The sequence below is a fragment of the Melospiza melodia genome, chromosome 5 (genome assembly GCF_035770615.1).
Source record: "Melospiza melodia melodia isolate bMelMel2 chromosome 5, bMelMel2.pri, whole genome shotgun sequence".
Taxonomy (NCBI): domain Eukaryota; kingdom Metazoa; phylum Chordata; class Aves; order Passeriformes; family Passerellidae; genus Melospiza; species Melospiza melodia.
The window spans coordinates 12,544,043-12,558,380 of record NC_086198.1 but is presented as its reverse complement, the minus strand read 5'-3'; the positions used below and the strand labels follow the sequence as shown (position 1 = coordinate 12,558,380).

The 14,338-nt window shown below is 35.7% G+C and overlaps 1 protein-coding gene across 1 annotated transcript in view; it reads left to right on the top strand.

The window, feature by feature from the left end:
- Positions 1–14,338, top strand: part of RXFP1 (relaxin family peptide receptor 1) — a 47,452-nt gene that overhangs the window by 22,620 nt on the left and 10,494 nt on the right. The window contains exons 3-10 of the mRNA XM_063156302.1: positions 6,508–6,612; positions 7,409–7,514; positions 8,770–8,841; positions 10,401–10,472; positions 11,511–11,582; positions 12,391–12,462; positions 13,219–13,293; positions 13,573–13,644. Coding sequence (XP_063012372.1) covers positions 6,508–6,612; positions 7,409–7,514; positions 8,770–8,841; positions 10,401–10,472; positions 11,511–11,582; positions 12,391–12,462; positions 13,219–13,293; positions 13,573–13,644 — 646 coding nt within the window. The remainder of the gene's footprint in view (positions 1–6,507; positions 6,613–7,408; positions 7,515–8,769; positions 8,842–10,400; positions 10,473–11,510; positions 11,583–12,390; positions 12,463–13,218; positions 13,294–13,572; positions 13,645–14,338) is intronic.

Genomic DNA, 14,338 nt, shown 5'->3' with positions numbered 1-14,338 from the left:
CTAACTTCCATTAGGGTTTGGTAGCACACAAACATGCAGTTTAAATCTATACAGTTATTGGATTTGTTATGTTCTGTTCTAATTTAAGATGCAAACAGTATGACTGATGTGATATCTTCAGTCACAACACCTGGCCGATGAAGCAAAGCCAAGCCCAGGGAGAACTGGCCTGGACTGACTCCACTGAAATCAACAGAGAGATTCCCACTGTCTTCAGTGAGCAAAGAATCATAACTTACCTAAATTAGGAAACTAATAAAACGCTCATATGTATGGAAAACCCAGTCTTTGTTATTCATATGCAAGCCTTCCTCAATAGATCTGGGAAAGATTAGAAGCACTGTGATAACAGAGGGGTTTTTTCCTTTAGATGAAGAAATCTAGGTTGTGCAACCTGTCACAGAAATAATATAGGTATATTATTATATACCTTTATATATTATTATACATATATATCATTATTATAATAAAGATTATAATCTATATTATTATAATATAGATTATTATATTATACAGGTATAATATACAGTCTCTTCCCATGCAGTCTGTGATATATAGATTCCATGAATAAAGGCCTCAATCCTTATTATCTCAAAATTAATTGGTTGAGGAAGTACAGATTATTCTTTGTTTAAAATTAGTGTTACTGTCCTATCACACTAGTGAATAGCTCTTATGCTCCATCTCAGAACTGGTTGTTAATATAGGCTCTTCATTTATTACTAATAAATCTCTAGAGGAAGTCCTTATGTGCAAGTAACACACGTATAAGTCCTACTTATAGTAAAAAGTATTTTGATGTAAGAATTGTAAAAAATGCAAGCACCAGCATTCTTATTATTTTCAAAATAAAAATCACACATATTGGCCCTAATCCCTTGCCCCTCTGCAAACCAGACTGTTTTGCCATGAATAAGACATTATAAAACAGCAATTATTATTACACATTTGGCTACTCTTTACATAAAAGCAATAATAAAAGGGAGAATGGAAGAAAAAATGCACTAGTGTTTAATTCTATCTTTTTTGTGAGCAGTATCTTTAATTATGTAGAGCAGTTAATGGAACAAAGTAGCCTGAGCTATTTTGAGAGCACAAATTTCCTCAGTGGTTAAAAATTTGGCTTCTGGACAATTTTGCTGATAGTTCTGTAAAACTGTGTTTTTGGCAGCTAGGCAATGGTTGCAGTGTGTCTGCATTTGTTTTTTAATCACAGTGTCATAGCCACATTTTTCCAGTCTAGTGAAGCAAGAACAGGCATGCAGATTTAATTTGTTTCTGACTCCAGAGGAGTTTTTTGCTGGCTAAATGTATTTACTATTGTGTTGCTCTCAGCCCCAAGAGTTCCCTGAACAAAGGACAGTGTTCCGCTCCCCAGCTGTAAATTCACTTTTAGACGTTCATCACACACAGAGGTTTCCTAAAGAACTGGGGCAGGGAGTGGCTGTTTGAAGTCTTGCACCTATTTGCCTCTAAAAACACAGACCTCATCTGTTACTGTGTGCCACCAGGTTGCCTAAAGAAATAAGTTACTACAGAGCAGCTCTTTTTTTAAAAGGGACCAATAAAAACTCAAAAGGATAAACATACTATCAACCTGTATAGTGTAATGCTGATTTCTATGTGCTTCTTTGAAGGTCTGTAATTGTACACAGAATTATTCCAGTTCTGTAGGTTCAATTAATCATCTTCTAGATTTCCATAGCAGAAATCTAAATTTCTATGGGGTATTTCAAAACATCTATACAAAAGATATATGTTTTAATATTACAAGATTGCCCATAAGGGATGAGAAATTTCAGTTTCATCTCAGCACATTGCAGAAGACCTTGATGGTTTTATATTCCAAATTAATACTAGTAATGAATAATGTTATAGTTGTTCTTGTGTTTTCCTGGCATGGCATTTTCCCCATCATACTTAAAATACAGGATTGAATGTATGAGGTACTATTCAGTTTTGAGCCTAGATAGCAAATTCTGTTTGTGAAGCATAAAGTAAATATTTGACAGTCAGTAGTATACTCAAAATGTATCAAATGCCTGGCAAAACGTAGAATTTTCAAGCTTCACATGGAATTTTTTTGTAACGGCCAAATTTTATTTTCATTGCCATCCATCCACAGTACATGGCTCCAAAACAATAAAGTTTACTCTGATGTGCAAGTATCAGCACATGGAATAGCTTTGCTGAAATTTTGAGGGTTTTTAATTAGTTTTGCTACTGTGATTTTCAAATATTGTTGGTAATTAAGAGGAACTTGCATTTCATTAGACTTATGTCTCTCCTGGTCTCCACTGTAGTGGCTTACTGTCAAAGGAACTTTTAAGCAACTGAAGGTTCTATAGATGTATTCATGCTGTTAGATTATTTTAATTTTAAAAATGTAATACACTTCAAGAAAAACGGAATATAAAATCAGAAAAATTTATATAGATTAAAAGTATTGTTATAAAACTAGAAATCTATGCACATGTTTCATAGGAATAAAGATTAAACATTGGGAAGATGTTCATCTTCTGGAAATTTGAAAAACCTGCCTGTTTTCTTAAAAGTTGCACTAGCTTAATTAAGTTGCCCTAAAATCATTAAAAAAAAAAACTTTTTATTATTAAGTATGTAATCTAGTTCATCCAGAGAACTGTAAACCTTATGCAAATTAATGTGTTTACTGTCTGGTTTACTATGATTGCATTGTGACATATAAGCAGACAAGCTAAATGTGATTTCAATTAATCAGCAGGTAGAGGACACAGTATGTGTGCAGTGACATGCAGATTGCTCTGGGGTAATTTACCTTTGAATTGACTGATAAGGTGTCCAGCTCTAAGCTCTTAATTTTTTCTGCTTGGATACTTAAACTGAGACAGTGAAATTCCATCCCAGCTTTGCCCTCCCTCCAGGCACCACAGCCCTTGATTTTGTGAAATCTCTGTGTGGTTTTGGTCTTGCTGTAAGTTATGAGGCTGTATCAGGATGCCTCAACACTGTGGGAAAGGGCAATTATATTCCTTAATTGGTAAATATTTTTAAAGGAAATGCTTCTTGTCTGAAGGGCATGGGTCTTCCTTGTACCAAAAGATACTTTTGTGAAAAGCCTGAAATAATTCTTTGCAGCGAGAAAAAGTTTATTTGAACAACTGACAAAAAGAAATATGTCCAAAGGTTATGACCACCAACAGCAAACTCAAAGGGTGACACAGTGTCTCTTTAGAGTGTTTATGCCTTTAGCTGATAGCATTTCTCTGTATAATACCCATGAAGACATGGCTGAGAGAAAGGGAAAGTCATACAGATAGCATCCTCATCATAAACTCCAGACTAAGTAAGAGATATGTCTTTAATTGAGAAAAGATGATACTTTCTTGGATCTGACACTGAAATGATTACTCAAATCTGTAGTTTGTCAGGATTAACATGCTCTTTCTCATTCCCATCAGAAGTGGTAATTGGAAACTTTCAGTAAGAAAGAGCATATTAATCTCCAGTCAGATAAGTCCAGTTTGCCACCACTTATTTCAGTTATTCCATGTAGAGGAAGATTTGATGATGCTTTATTTTCTCAGATCTCTTTTTTTTTTATCAGAACCACAGCCAACATAATCTATTTTAGAACTGGCTCAGGGTAAAAGTACTTTCTCATCTGAGCTGCGCTGCCTCAAATGATAGATTTGGGATTTCAAGACCAGTACTATCACCAGTCATTTCTTCAAGTGTTTGGAGAATCTCACCTCGAAAGAGGTAAAAACAGGCCACAAACCTTCATCTAAACTCTAAATGACCAAAAAGTGATTTACAGTTCTGCCACTGAGTGTTGCACCACATGGTCATACTAAACATAGTTATTTGCAAAATACATTCTTTCAGGATTTGACAAAACAACTTGAATAAAATAGAGACTGTCTCATGTTTGGACACAAATTTTGGCTCAAAGCATATATTTCTGGAGGTCAAGGGATGTTTAGTAACTTGTTTTGTTATATTCAGATATGTCTTTTTATTTCTAGTAGAAAGCATGCCATAAGAAAAGCCCGTTATTTAAAATGAACTCACTACAAACACCAAACAGCTGGAATGATTCTAGTACAAAATTATCCATCTTCTCTGTGACTCTTTCCCCTTCTCTCTTATGGCCACCCAAAAATACACAGCTGCCTCTAGACTTCCTCAAAAATGCTGAGGAACTTCCCTTTTGTAGCAAACTGCTCCATCATTCCTGTTAGTGTGGGAGGCACTTCTCATCCTTTTTCTCTGCAGATGAGAAATGCAGTGATGGTCACCTCTTGTCACATGACAAGGCATTTTAAAAGTACAAAAATGTGGAATAGAATCTCATATATCCACTTTCTATGAACATAATAATGAATTAGAAAATCCAAGAGTACTTTCATACTATATCCCTGATTGCAAAGCATTCATTTGGTATAATTCATCCTTCAAGAATAATCTCGTTTTTAAACCTTTTTCCCAAGTTTCTATTTAAAAATCCTACTTTCTCTGTGTAAGTTGAATTCCCACATATTAATGAGTCCAGTCATACAAATGAAAGTCAATGGATGTGCTCCAGTTAAATATTCAGGAACAGTGGTAGAGAAAACCTCATTATGGTCCCATCTACAGGGCAGTAGGTTTTAATGCACTTGCCACTTGACAAAGGATCTATTCTCATCACTTCATCAATTACAGATTCCATGCTGCAGGCAGTCCTAAAACTGATCCTCTTTTGAGCATTTAAAGCAGGCAGGAGCAGGTTGGCCAATACCTTTCATTTTGTCCAAAATGCATTAGGCTGTTTCTGAATATTAGCTTAATGATCTAGAATAGCAAAACTGCTAATGGATGCAAGGTGCTCTTGAGGAAGTTAATAAAATGTTCTTAAATGTCTTATCAGGTCTGTCTTTTCTCTCACTGGAGCAATTCCTGAAGACAGGCACTTATGTTTGCTTTGAATCTTTCATCTTTTTAATTTATGCATAACAAACAAATAACTAGATGAAGGCTATTTTGCCTGAAGTTACTTAATATTCCATATTATCATTAATCAGTACCTATAACACACCTTTTCAGCTTAGACAGCAAAGAGGTAAGCATCTCTCAAAACCAGCTTCATCTGTAGGCAGATGTCAGGAGATGCTTTCAAGATCGTTTCCCTGCCTGTCTGAGAAAACAACAACTGAGTTGTAATGTGGCATGAAAAATGAGAAGCCATTTCAGAGTAGGAAAATTTGCAAGGAAGTAAATAGTTTTTATTTCTCCCTGCCTATTTTGAAGCCTATATATATTATAATAATGCTTAGTTAAATATAAAGATTTATAGAGAAATGTCCATGAGGAATTGTATTTAAGTATAACTAAACTATTAACCTGTGAAATTGCAGGGGTAAAGACTATTGCCAATACATCATAAAGGTAAATCTAAGACTCTACTAACAAAGCAGAGCCATCCTAAGTGTTCTCATAGAAATGTTGTTTTGCAGTAGATATCCTTAAAGTGTGCTGCTTTCAATTGTCATGAATGCTTTGGCTCACCAGCTAGTGAGTGCCATCCCAAGGCGCTTTTCTGCTACTGCTGTGTGTTCATTAAAGGAGATGCTTTAAAAGCTGAAGAGAAGTCAGACTCAAGTTAAGAAAACTAAAGTCAGACTCAAAGTAAGAAAACTAAAATCCAATCACAGCTTTTAAAGGCAAGTTCCCTTCCCAGCCTGTTTGGAAAGTAGCTACCTGATCAGTCAATTTACAGGTCTCAGATACACAATAGATTTCCAAGAAACAAGTAACTAACAGATCTGTAGCTATTTCTAGCACCACTATATCTTGAAATGTCCATTCTTTGGAGGGAACTAAAAGGTTTGCTCTTACACTTAACTCTTACAGCCATAAACTACTCATTTCCAGTACACCCGTGCACAGTGACCAAAGGGGTAATATGGAATCATGCTTTGTTTAAGATGCATATTTAGCTTAACATGAACATTCTGACTTGAATGCGTTACACCCAGTCCCTTCTTCTCCTGAAAAGCAGTGCTCCTTTGGCCTTCTTCTAGATTTTCAGGAAAGAAATTATAGGCTGTGATAGTGCAGAAGCCTTTCTGTCCAGACTAGTCAGAGTCATAGTAATCATTTCAACTTTCCTGGACAAAGTGGCAAACCTGCATGTTTAAGGAAGTATGAAAATATTGTTCTCTCTCATTTTTAGGCTCCTACATAAATAAATTTCTGAAGTCACAAATATGTTTTTTCAATGTGACTGTCACAGCAAATGTTATTGAAGGTATAATAAGCTGTCACTTCTATGCAGCTCATATCATTTGACATGTAAGACTAAGCAGCTGTATAAAGTTTTCTAATGGTGTGTGAAACACTCTGGAATAAAGACGTGTATTAATTAGACAAAAATTGATGCAATTACATTAAGTGAAGATATTTCTACCTTCCATTTATATTTTGGTATCTTCTATTTGTGGTCTGTTGATGTTGTGTGTTTCTTTGTTTGTTTTTTTTCATTAGAGGACAACAATGGATGGTCTCTGCAATTTGATAAACATTATACAAAGGACAAATACAATAAACTGAAGTCTCTGTATGCATTTCAGACAAAGACACCTGAGTGCTGTAAGTAAATTACAAATATTATTTTATTACTGCTTATTCCTAGAAAGAAATACAGAGCAAATATATTCTTAGCAGGAAATTTAGTGCTGTTTCAATTTAGTTAAACAGCATAATATCTCAAATGGACAAATGCTAATTTGAAGCTAATTTCAGTTCCATTAAGGATGATTCATTTTCTGCAAGAAAAGTGTCAAACATATTTTAATTAGCATATGCCAATTAGGAGGACAATATAAATGTTTATCTAAATATGCTGATACTGCTGGAGAGACCATAGAACTGGCATACATTTCAGAGTGAAATGAAGGCAATATTGCTCCCAGTTCATTCTTTGTACATCAAATGAAATTTGCAAATCTCCTCCATTTACACAGCTCTTTGCACAGACTTTTTGATTCTTCTGTCTACTATGATGAGCAAACACTTCCTGACCCATTTTTGGCCTATTTTCACCCATGGAAATTGTGTTCCTTCTAGCAATAAGATTGCTGAATAATCTAAAGAATTGTTGAAAGAATCGTATTCCAGATTCCTGTATATCATGCCTAAGGTTCAAGAGCTTTTACAAGCTCTTTCACAGCAGTAATATAATTTTTGTGTCCCTTTATATTTATTGTTAGATTCCTCCAAAGTCTAAATCGATTTTGTAAAAAACATGTGCCTTAATTGTGTTTAAAAGAGCCTGCTATGTCTGTCTTTGTGTTCGTTGTTCTTTTGTACCCTATTTCTTTTCTCCACATGCCATCACATCTCACATGCCACCCTTTGCCCTGACCATGTTCTTGCTCTCCTGCAGTGGCTGGAGATGTGCCAGCAGAGTGCACCTGCCAGGGCCTGGAGGTTTTCTGTGATGCTGCCAAACTACGTGCTGTCCCATCCGTCTCTGCAAACATAACCATACTGTAAGTAGAGAAGTCACCTGGTCTCTTGCTCTGTTCAGGTTTGACTGTCAATCCTACAAGTTTTTCACAACTACAGCCTTAAAATAATCACCAGCTGATGCTTGGGAAGCACTGTGTCTCTCTGTTGACAAGTACCTTAATATTTTAAGTACAGATTTTCCTTACACAAAAGGGGAGAAAAGAAACTAAGGAACCAAAAAACTCTGTGAACTGATCATTTCATGTTTGCAACAGTGACTTGAGCTACAAACAATTTCAGGATAAAGGAAAATCTACAAAAGAAATTCTTCCTTTTAAGACAAAATGCTTAGAACCTGTTTCTTTTTCCGTGATCATGCCAATATTCCTAGTCTGTGTTCCTGTCAATAAAGTCAATAACCTTGAAGTTGGTGGAAGACCCTGCTGGAGCAAATCTATTTAGATCTCATTTGATGTTTCTGAATATGCTGTTATTTAAAAGGATTTAATTGGTCTGACTCATCATGCAGATATGTATTTGTAAGCCAAACTGTTCTTTAACAGACCAGAATATGGCTGATGTGCTCTTGATTTGCACATTGCTGTTTGAGAAGCAGTTTTAGGTGTGGTGAGCAGGGAGCAGCATCCCATGTCCTCACCTGAGGAGCTCCCCAACAGATCCAGGTCGTGGATCTTTCCTTTTGCTACCAGCCTGTGCTCAAGTTCTCCTTGTTGGGTCCACGTTCAAACACTGCAACCATTCATAACAAAAACTGATGTGGAATGTCAAACGTCTCTTTAAACTGGCTTCTGGCTCAGGGTCGAAAAAGAGTTCAAAAATACTGACCCAGTTCTAGCTGTAGAAACAGCAGAGTTCAGCTGGCTTTCAGGCTAAATTCTCTTCTAATCAAACCACATTCTATAGGAATTTTATTCTTGACAGGACACTTAAGTGTCCCCAGTGGAGACGGGACATAGGGATGCATGAACTGGGAAATACATTCTGTATGCATTTGAGGTTTGAAATAAATCTGTAGTTTATATTCAAATCGTTTTCATTCTTAGATTTAACTATTATTTTGCCAGTTTTTCCTGGGGACATGGACTTTTTTATTATTATAATATATTTTTCTTACTGTTTAAATAGATACAAGCATACAGAAAAACAGAATTAGCATGTTCAGATGGTTTCATGTTGCTTTTGTTGTTTGCCAGAGTGAGAGCTGCCCTTATTAAATAACAAAAGTGCTGTAGGAACCTGGGACAATAGTTTTACTGTATGCATTCATTCCTACAGGTCTCTTCAGAGGAATCTGCTGAGGAAACTTTCTGCTGATGTTTTCAAGAAATACCAAGATCTTAAAAATCTGTAAGGGAGTGCTATAACATAAAATACCTATCTAGTGTCTTAAATATTCCTCCTTTCCTTCCATGTGAACACACATGGAGCTTAACATTTAAGTATGAAAAGTCTGGTTTGTCTCACCTTTTGGTACCTCACATGTATCCTGTTTGGCTCAAGCACCTTGATTTGACATCTGTCTTTTTGCAAGGCCATAATTTCTGCATATTCAATGGTTTATGTTTATGGACTGCTTTATACCAGAAAAATACTAAATTTTAATTTTGTCAGAAGGATGCTACATTTATAATAACTATACCAAATCAAATTAAAGTAAGTTGATTGATTTATTCTGACAAAAAGTTTGGAAACTCAAACTTCCCATTATCATGGAAAGTTCATTCCCATGGCTCATGGTTTCACTCCTAATTATGTCTGGTATTGATTTGATAATGTCCAAAAAGTCAAATTATTATGGCAATATAATACTGTGTTATGTTTTCCAGTGTGTAACATACATACCGTTCAAAAATCATAGCCTTAAACAATTTTTCTTTATATAGAAGTAGTGAAATAAAAATTAAATGCAGAAGTCTGGAGTAGGGCTTCTATGTAGCCTATTCGAAGTGTTCTTTCATGGGAACTGTGCTACACTGCAGCACCATCTTGTGTTCTGAAAGTTAAGTCCCATTATGTCCCTTAAATTCCTGAAAGGTAAGTTTTCGCTAAAATAAATAAATAAATAAATCCATACCGATCTATATATGCATAAAAATTTTGATTCTAATATCAACTTCACACCCTTCTGATTGATAATTTTACATTTTCCAATAGATCTTGAGCAGTGTTTGGCAGAAACCCATTTTGTAAAACAAATGTCCGATTCCTTACTGCTTTCCAGCAGAAATGCATCTACATGCTTCATTAGGTGGAATTTTATTTAAAGTACCTATGTTTAAATATTATTCAGAGAATAATGTTATAATGCCTTTAAATTATTTGAAAAAAATTGGCATTTGCAGTTGATATTTTTCAATTCATTACTTCATCAAAGCAGATAAAGAAATACAGAATTTTTTTAATAGTATCTTTAGTTTACAGGAGATCAATAAATTTTGCTGGATATTTTTAAATATATTATCTTACTAACACAATATTTTGAGAATTCTCTAATACCACAAAAAAATTCAAAAAATCTTTTTTTTACATTTACTGTGCAAAATTTTGGTTTCAGCAGAGATCTTGGCAACTACAGAGATCACACAGGTGAGCCCTGCAAGGCTAGAACCCAATCAAGCAGATTTCAAAACACCACTACACTGTTCATTTTAGCAAAGCAAGCATCCATTGGAATGGTTTTTGTAATTTTGCTCCTTGTGTGAATTTCTTTAAAAAGAACCTTGCAATCTTTCCAGCTATAGCTATGAAATGGTCATTGACAAATTTAAGGTGTAACAAATATAACAGCTTCTTTTAAATTATCAAATGTGCATTCAGTTTAGCTGATAGATTTTAATTGGTTACTTATGTTCGCTTTAACTTCGCTTGTTTAGAGAATAAATTGTTTTGGGTTTGTATCTTCTTAGGTATCTTCAGAATAATAAAATCAGAGCCATATCTGAACGTGCTTTCAAAGGCTTATACAACTTGACAAAACTGTAAGTATTGCTTTTAGAATACTGAAGTAAAAAGTGGCAGGCAGAGTTCTGAGAATCTCTCTCTCCCTGATTACATATTAGGAAATTGTAAAGTGGTCCAAAACTTTAATCCAATGATTGAATTGAGAAAGCAAAGACAGATAAGGAGGTCACTGTGCAAGTTTATCTGGCAGGACAGTATTTTGAAAAGAAAAGCTGGCTCCATAGTTTGATTCTATTCCCCAAATCCTCGGGATGGAAGAAGGAGACAGTATGGTAGTTACACTGCAGAAAGCCAAAGAGAATGAAGAAAGAGTAAAATGAAAGTGAGAGCTTGTGATGGGTGAAAATTCTTTAACACAGTGTTTTGGTTTACAAATGCAATTCAAAGTAAACAGTATAGGTGATGAAAGGAACATTTTTTTTTCTTTATTTTGCAACAACTTGTTGAAAGGTGTTTCTAACTTTTAAGGGAAATGCTTAGTGAAAGATACAACACATAAATTGCACTGTTTGATACAGAACTTTTACTGCAATGTTTTCAGAAGGAAAGTTTTACAAAGCTGTACCTCTTATTGTTTCCATCACACAAGTGAGGCTGAATATTTGTTATTACAGCTGCTGTTATTATCTTCCCAGACCATTTATAGTACCCCTACCCATTCATTTTCAGCTTTTCTTTTTCCATTATTCTGGTATCTACATTTATGACTAATATCCTCAGCAAAGACTGAATGGAATCCTGGAAACTTTCATGGAACAAATCATTCCACAGAAGGAAACTGGAAAGGGTCTAAAATATGAAAATATTTAGCTGGCTGTACTTTCTTATAGATAAGACAAAGTGCTGTACACAGTTGCTCTTAAAATCCTCACTAGAGAGAGTCCTGTTTTGCTCTCAAGCAATGGCATGAAAATTACCAAGGTAAAATAAAAAATATTTTAAAAATAGGAGTATTCTGGCATATTATCAAGGAAAAATAGTCTTAAAACTCATTTTCATGTGTTTGCTGCTAAATAATCATTCCATTCATTCATCTTTGGTTGGTCTTGTTTTAGATATCTGAGCAACAACAAGTTAACGAGTTTGGAGCCTTTTGTCTTTGCAGACCTTCACAGACTTGAATGGCTGTATGTTGTTTTTCTATTTGTATATTTATTTACTCAATAACCAATTATTTTTTATACATAGTTAAATATTTTTATTGCTTTCAGTTTTGTGCATAGCATTACTTTGGACTAGCTAATAACTAAGGAACTCCTGTTACACTGTGCAAGGTAAAAATGCAATTGGCTTTGGTGAGAGCAGAAAATAGCTCTTGAGCCTTAATGACTTCGATGACTGATAACTTTCAACAATGGCAAAAAATGTTTATTAGTAATTGCTCGTTACAGAAGAATGTAGTAAGTAACCTAGGTACTATAAAACAGTAGACAGATATTTTTTGGGCAGGCCTTTTCCTGTAAATAGTGCTTAAAATGTCCACACAAAATTACTGTCATAACCTGAAATATTGGCTCATTACTGCTTTTCAGAGAGATTTTGAATACTTTATTAAAAATAAGCAAATACTGTCTTACATTCTCCTGCCTGTTTGGGACTGTTGGATTGCCACAGAATAATGTTAAGTTGGGCAGCTTTGTTTTTACAGAGAATCCTATCGAAGTGTCTTGATCAAAGGATTTAAAAGCCTCAAAATAAAACACTTTTTTCTAAGTTGAAAGAAATTATTTTCCCCAAGTTACTTTTTTTTTATTAATTTTTTTCTGAAAGGAAATTAATATCTTAAACCATCAAGGAATAGTGTGTTCATTTTTATAAGTAGTTTGACTGGACTTTTGAAGAAATTCACTACAAAGCTTGTTAACTTTTATTATCTCTTCAATTTAAGACCGCAGTCAATTATCAATCTGATACATATTTTGCTGTAATTTATAGGATAATTGAAAACAACAGGATAAATCGGATCTATCCATTAACATTCTATGGACTCAAATCCCTTATTCTTCTGTAAGTATGAAACAAGAGAAAAAAGGTGCTATTTAAAAGAACAGAATAAGAAGGGCATACAGATATAAAAACCTTTTTAGACCAACTATGCTTGCTCACCTCAGGGTGCTGGCGGTACCCCTGCAGCTTTCCCTTACCCCAGGCAAAATGTGCTAGAGTGGGAGGATTTTGGCAGCAGGGGACATGGAATGTCTGGAAAAGTATAGGGAGAAGGGTGAGGAAAGTGATAAAAGGTGTCACTGAGAGGGCAGGGCCGAGGCAGCTGCAGCACTGGGCTCCAGGTGTCCTCCACAGCCGTGGTGGGACAGGAGGAATGCCATAGTCCCTGCCCTGGTGGCAGCCTGACCCCCCTCCCCAAGACCCTGTCTGTGATCTGCCACTGCCCTCTCCAGCCTGAAGGATGAGGGAACCTCTTCCCCTGCATGCCAGAGGGAAAACTGCCCCCACATCCCGCTTCCTCGATCACCCATAGAAGTTACATGTTCTGACTGAGTTTGTACGGGGTTTCTATATTTCATTTCAATAGCAGTGATGTGGAGTGAACATCTTTCCTTTACCTGGACATCAGCAAGCTAAGGATAAAATATTGCTGCACAGAACGCCACAGAGAAAATACATGAACATTAAAGAAATTTCAAAATTATTCAAAATTGTATTTTTTTTTCAGAAGTGCACAAGAGACATGCATTTTTCTATGGTGTAACTGTGCAAATATAACCAGCTATACTAATCCTCTTTTTTTTTTTTTTTTTTCAGAGAGATGATGAATAATTCCCTTGCTCGTTTGCCTGACAAACCTCTGTGCCAATATATGCCAAGATTAAACTGGCTGTAAGTCTACCTTATTTCAGTGGGAAAATATTATTTTGTTGTCTTTGTATGGCAGTTCCACACCACTTTTTCTTATGGGGAGCTGGATCTTGCAGAGCGCCCGCTGGGTCACTGCAGGGCTGATGGCCTGAAGTCATCAGTTGAGTGTGCAGAAGTGCTACATGTCTGCCTCCCACTCTCTGCTGTGTAGTCAAATTCTGGTAGTAGTTTTCTTCAATTACATTAGAATAAGTGCCTGAGTTTATTTTCCGTGACTGATGGGGTTATTTTGTATCCCAGAGACCTTGAAGGCAACCATATCCATCACGTGAAAAATGCCACTTTCATGTCCTGCAGCACTCTAACTGTACTGTAAGTAATTGCATATGCTGGCTAGCCAGAGTGAGATGTGCTTATGCTGAACAGTCAAGTGGTTCATTACAGCTAATAGAAAAGTTTCCTGAGTATGGTGGTTATTCGTCTCTTGAGGATATTAAATTAAAATGTTTGGTTTGAAGTGAGCACCACACAGAATATCCACTGTTTATATTTTACAGCGAAGTTCAGCATTGAAATATATAAAAATATTTCATTGAAGAGACTTTAGGTGATACTAAGATTCAGAAATTTTCATTATATCCTTTGTATTGGAGTCAAAGATCTCATAATGAGAACGAGCAAACAGAAAAAATACATAGCTTGTTTGTTATTTTGATTGGCTGGTGGGTTGACTGCCTCGTCAATTTTAGAATTTTCTCCAAAGTTTCTTCAGTGATGATGTAACCATCTTCAGAAAATCCCTTCTACTTTTTGGTAGATCAGTAGGCTCCATGCTGTCACTTTCAATTCTTAGCCCTTCCCCAGTACCCATGTTCTTGGCTTTCTAAGCTCAGTGGCAGATGAAACAAGGGTGAATGAAAAATTTCACAGCCGTGTACCTGTGTCTGAGACAGGATTAGGTCACAAGTCTTTCAGCCCACTTAATCTTCCTCCTGCCCTCAGGCAATTTGCATCAGCCTTCCATGGATGCACGTGTGTGTATGTGTGCATATATATATGTAGAAGT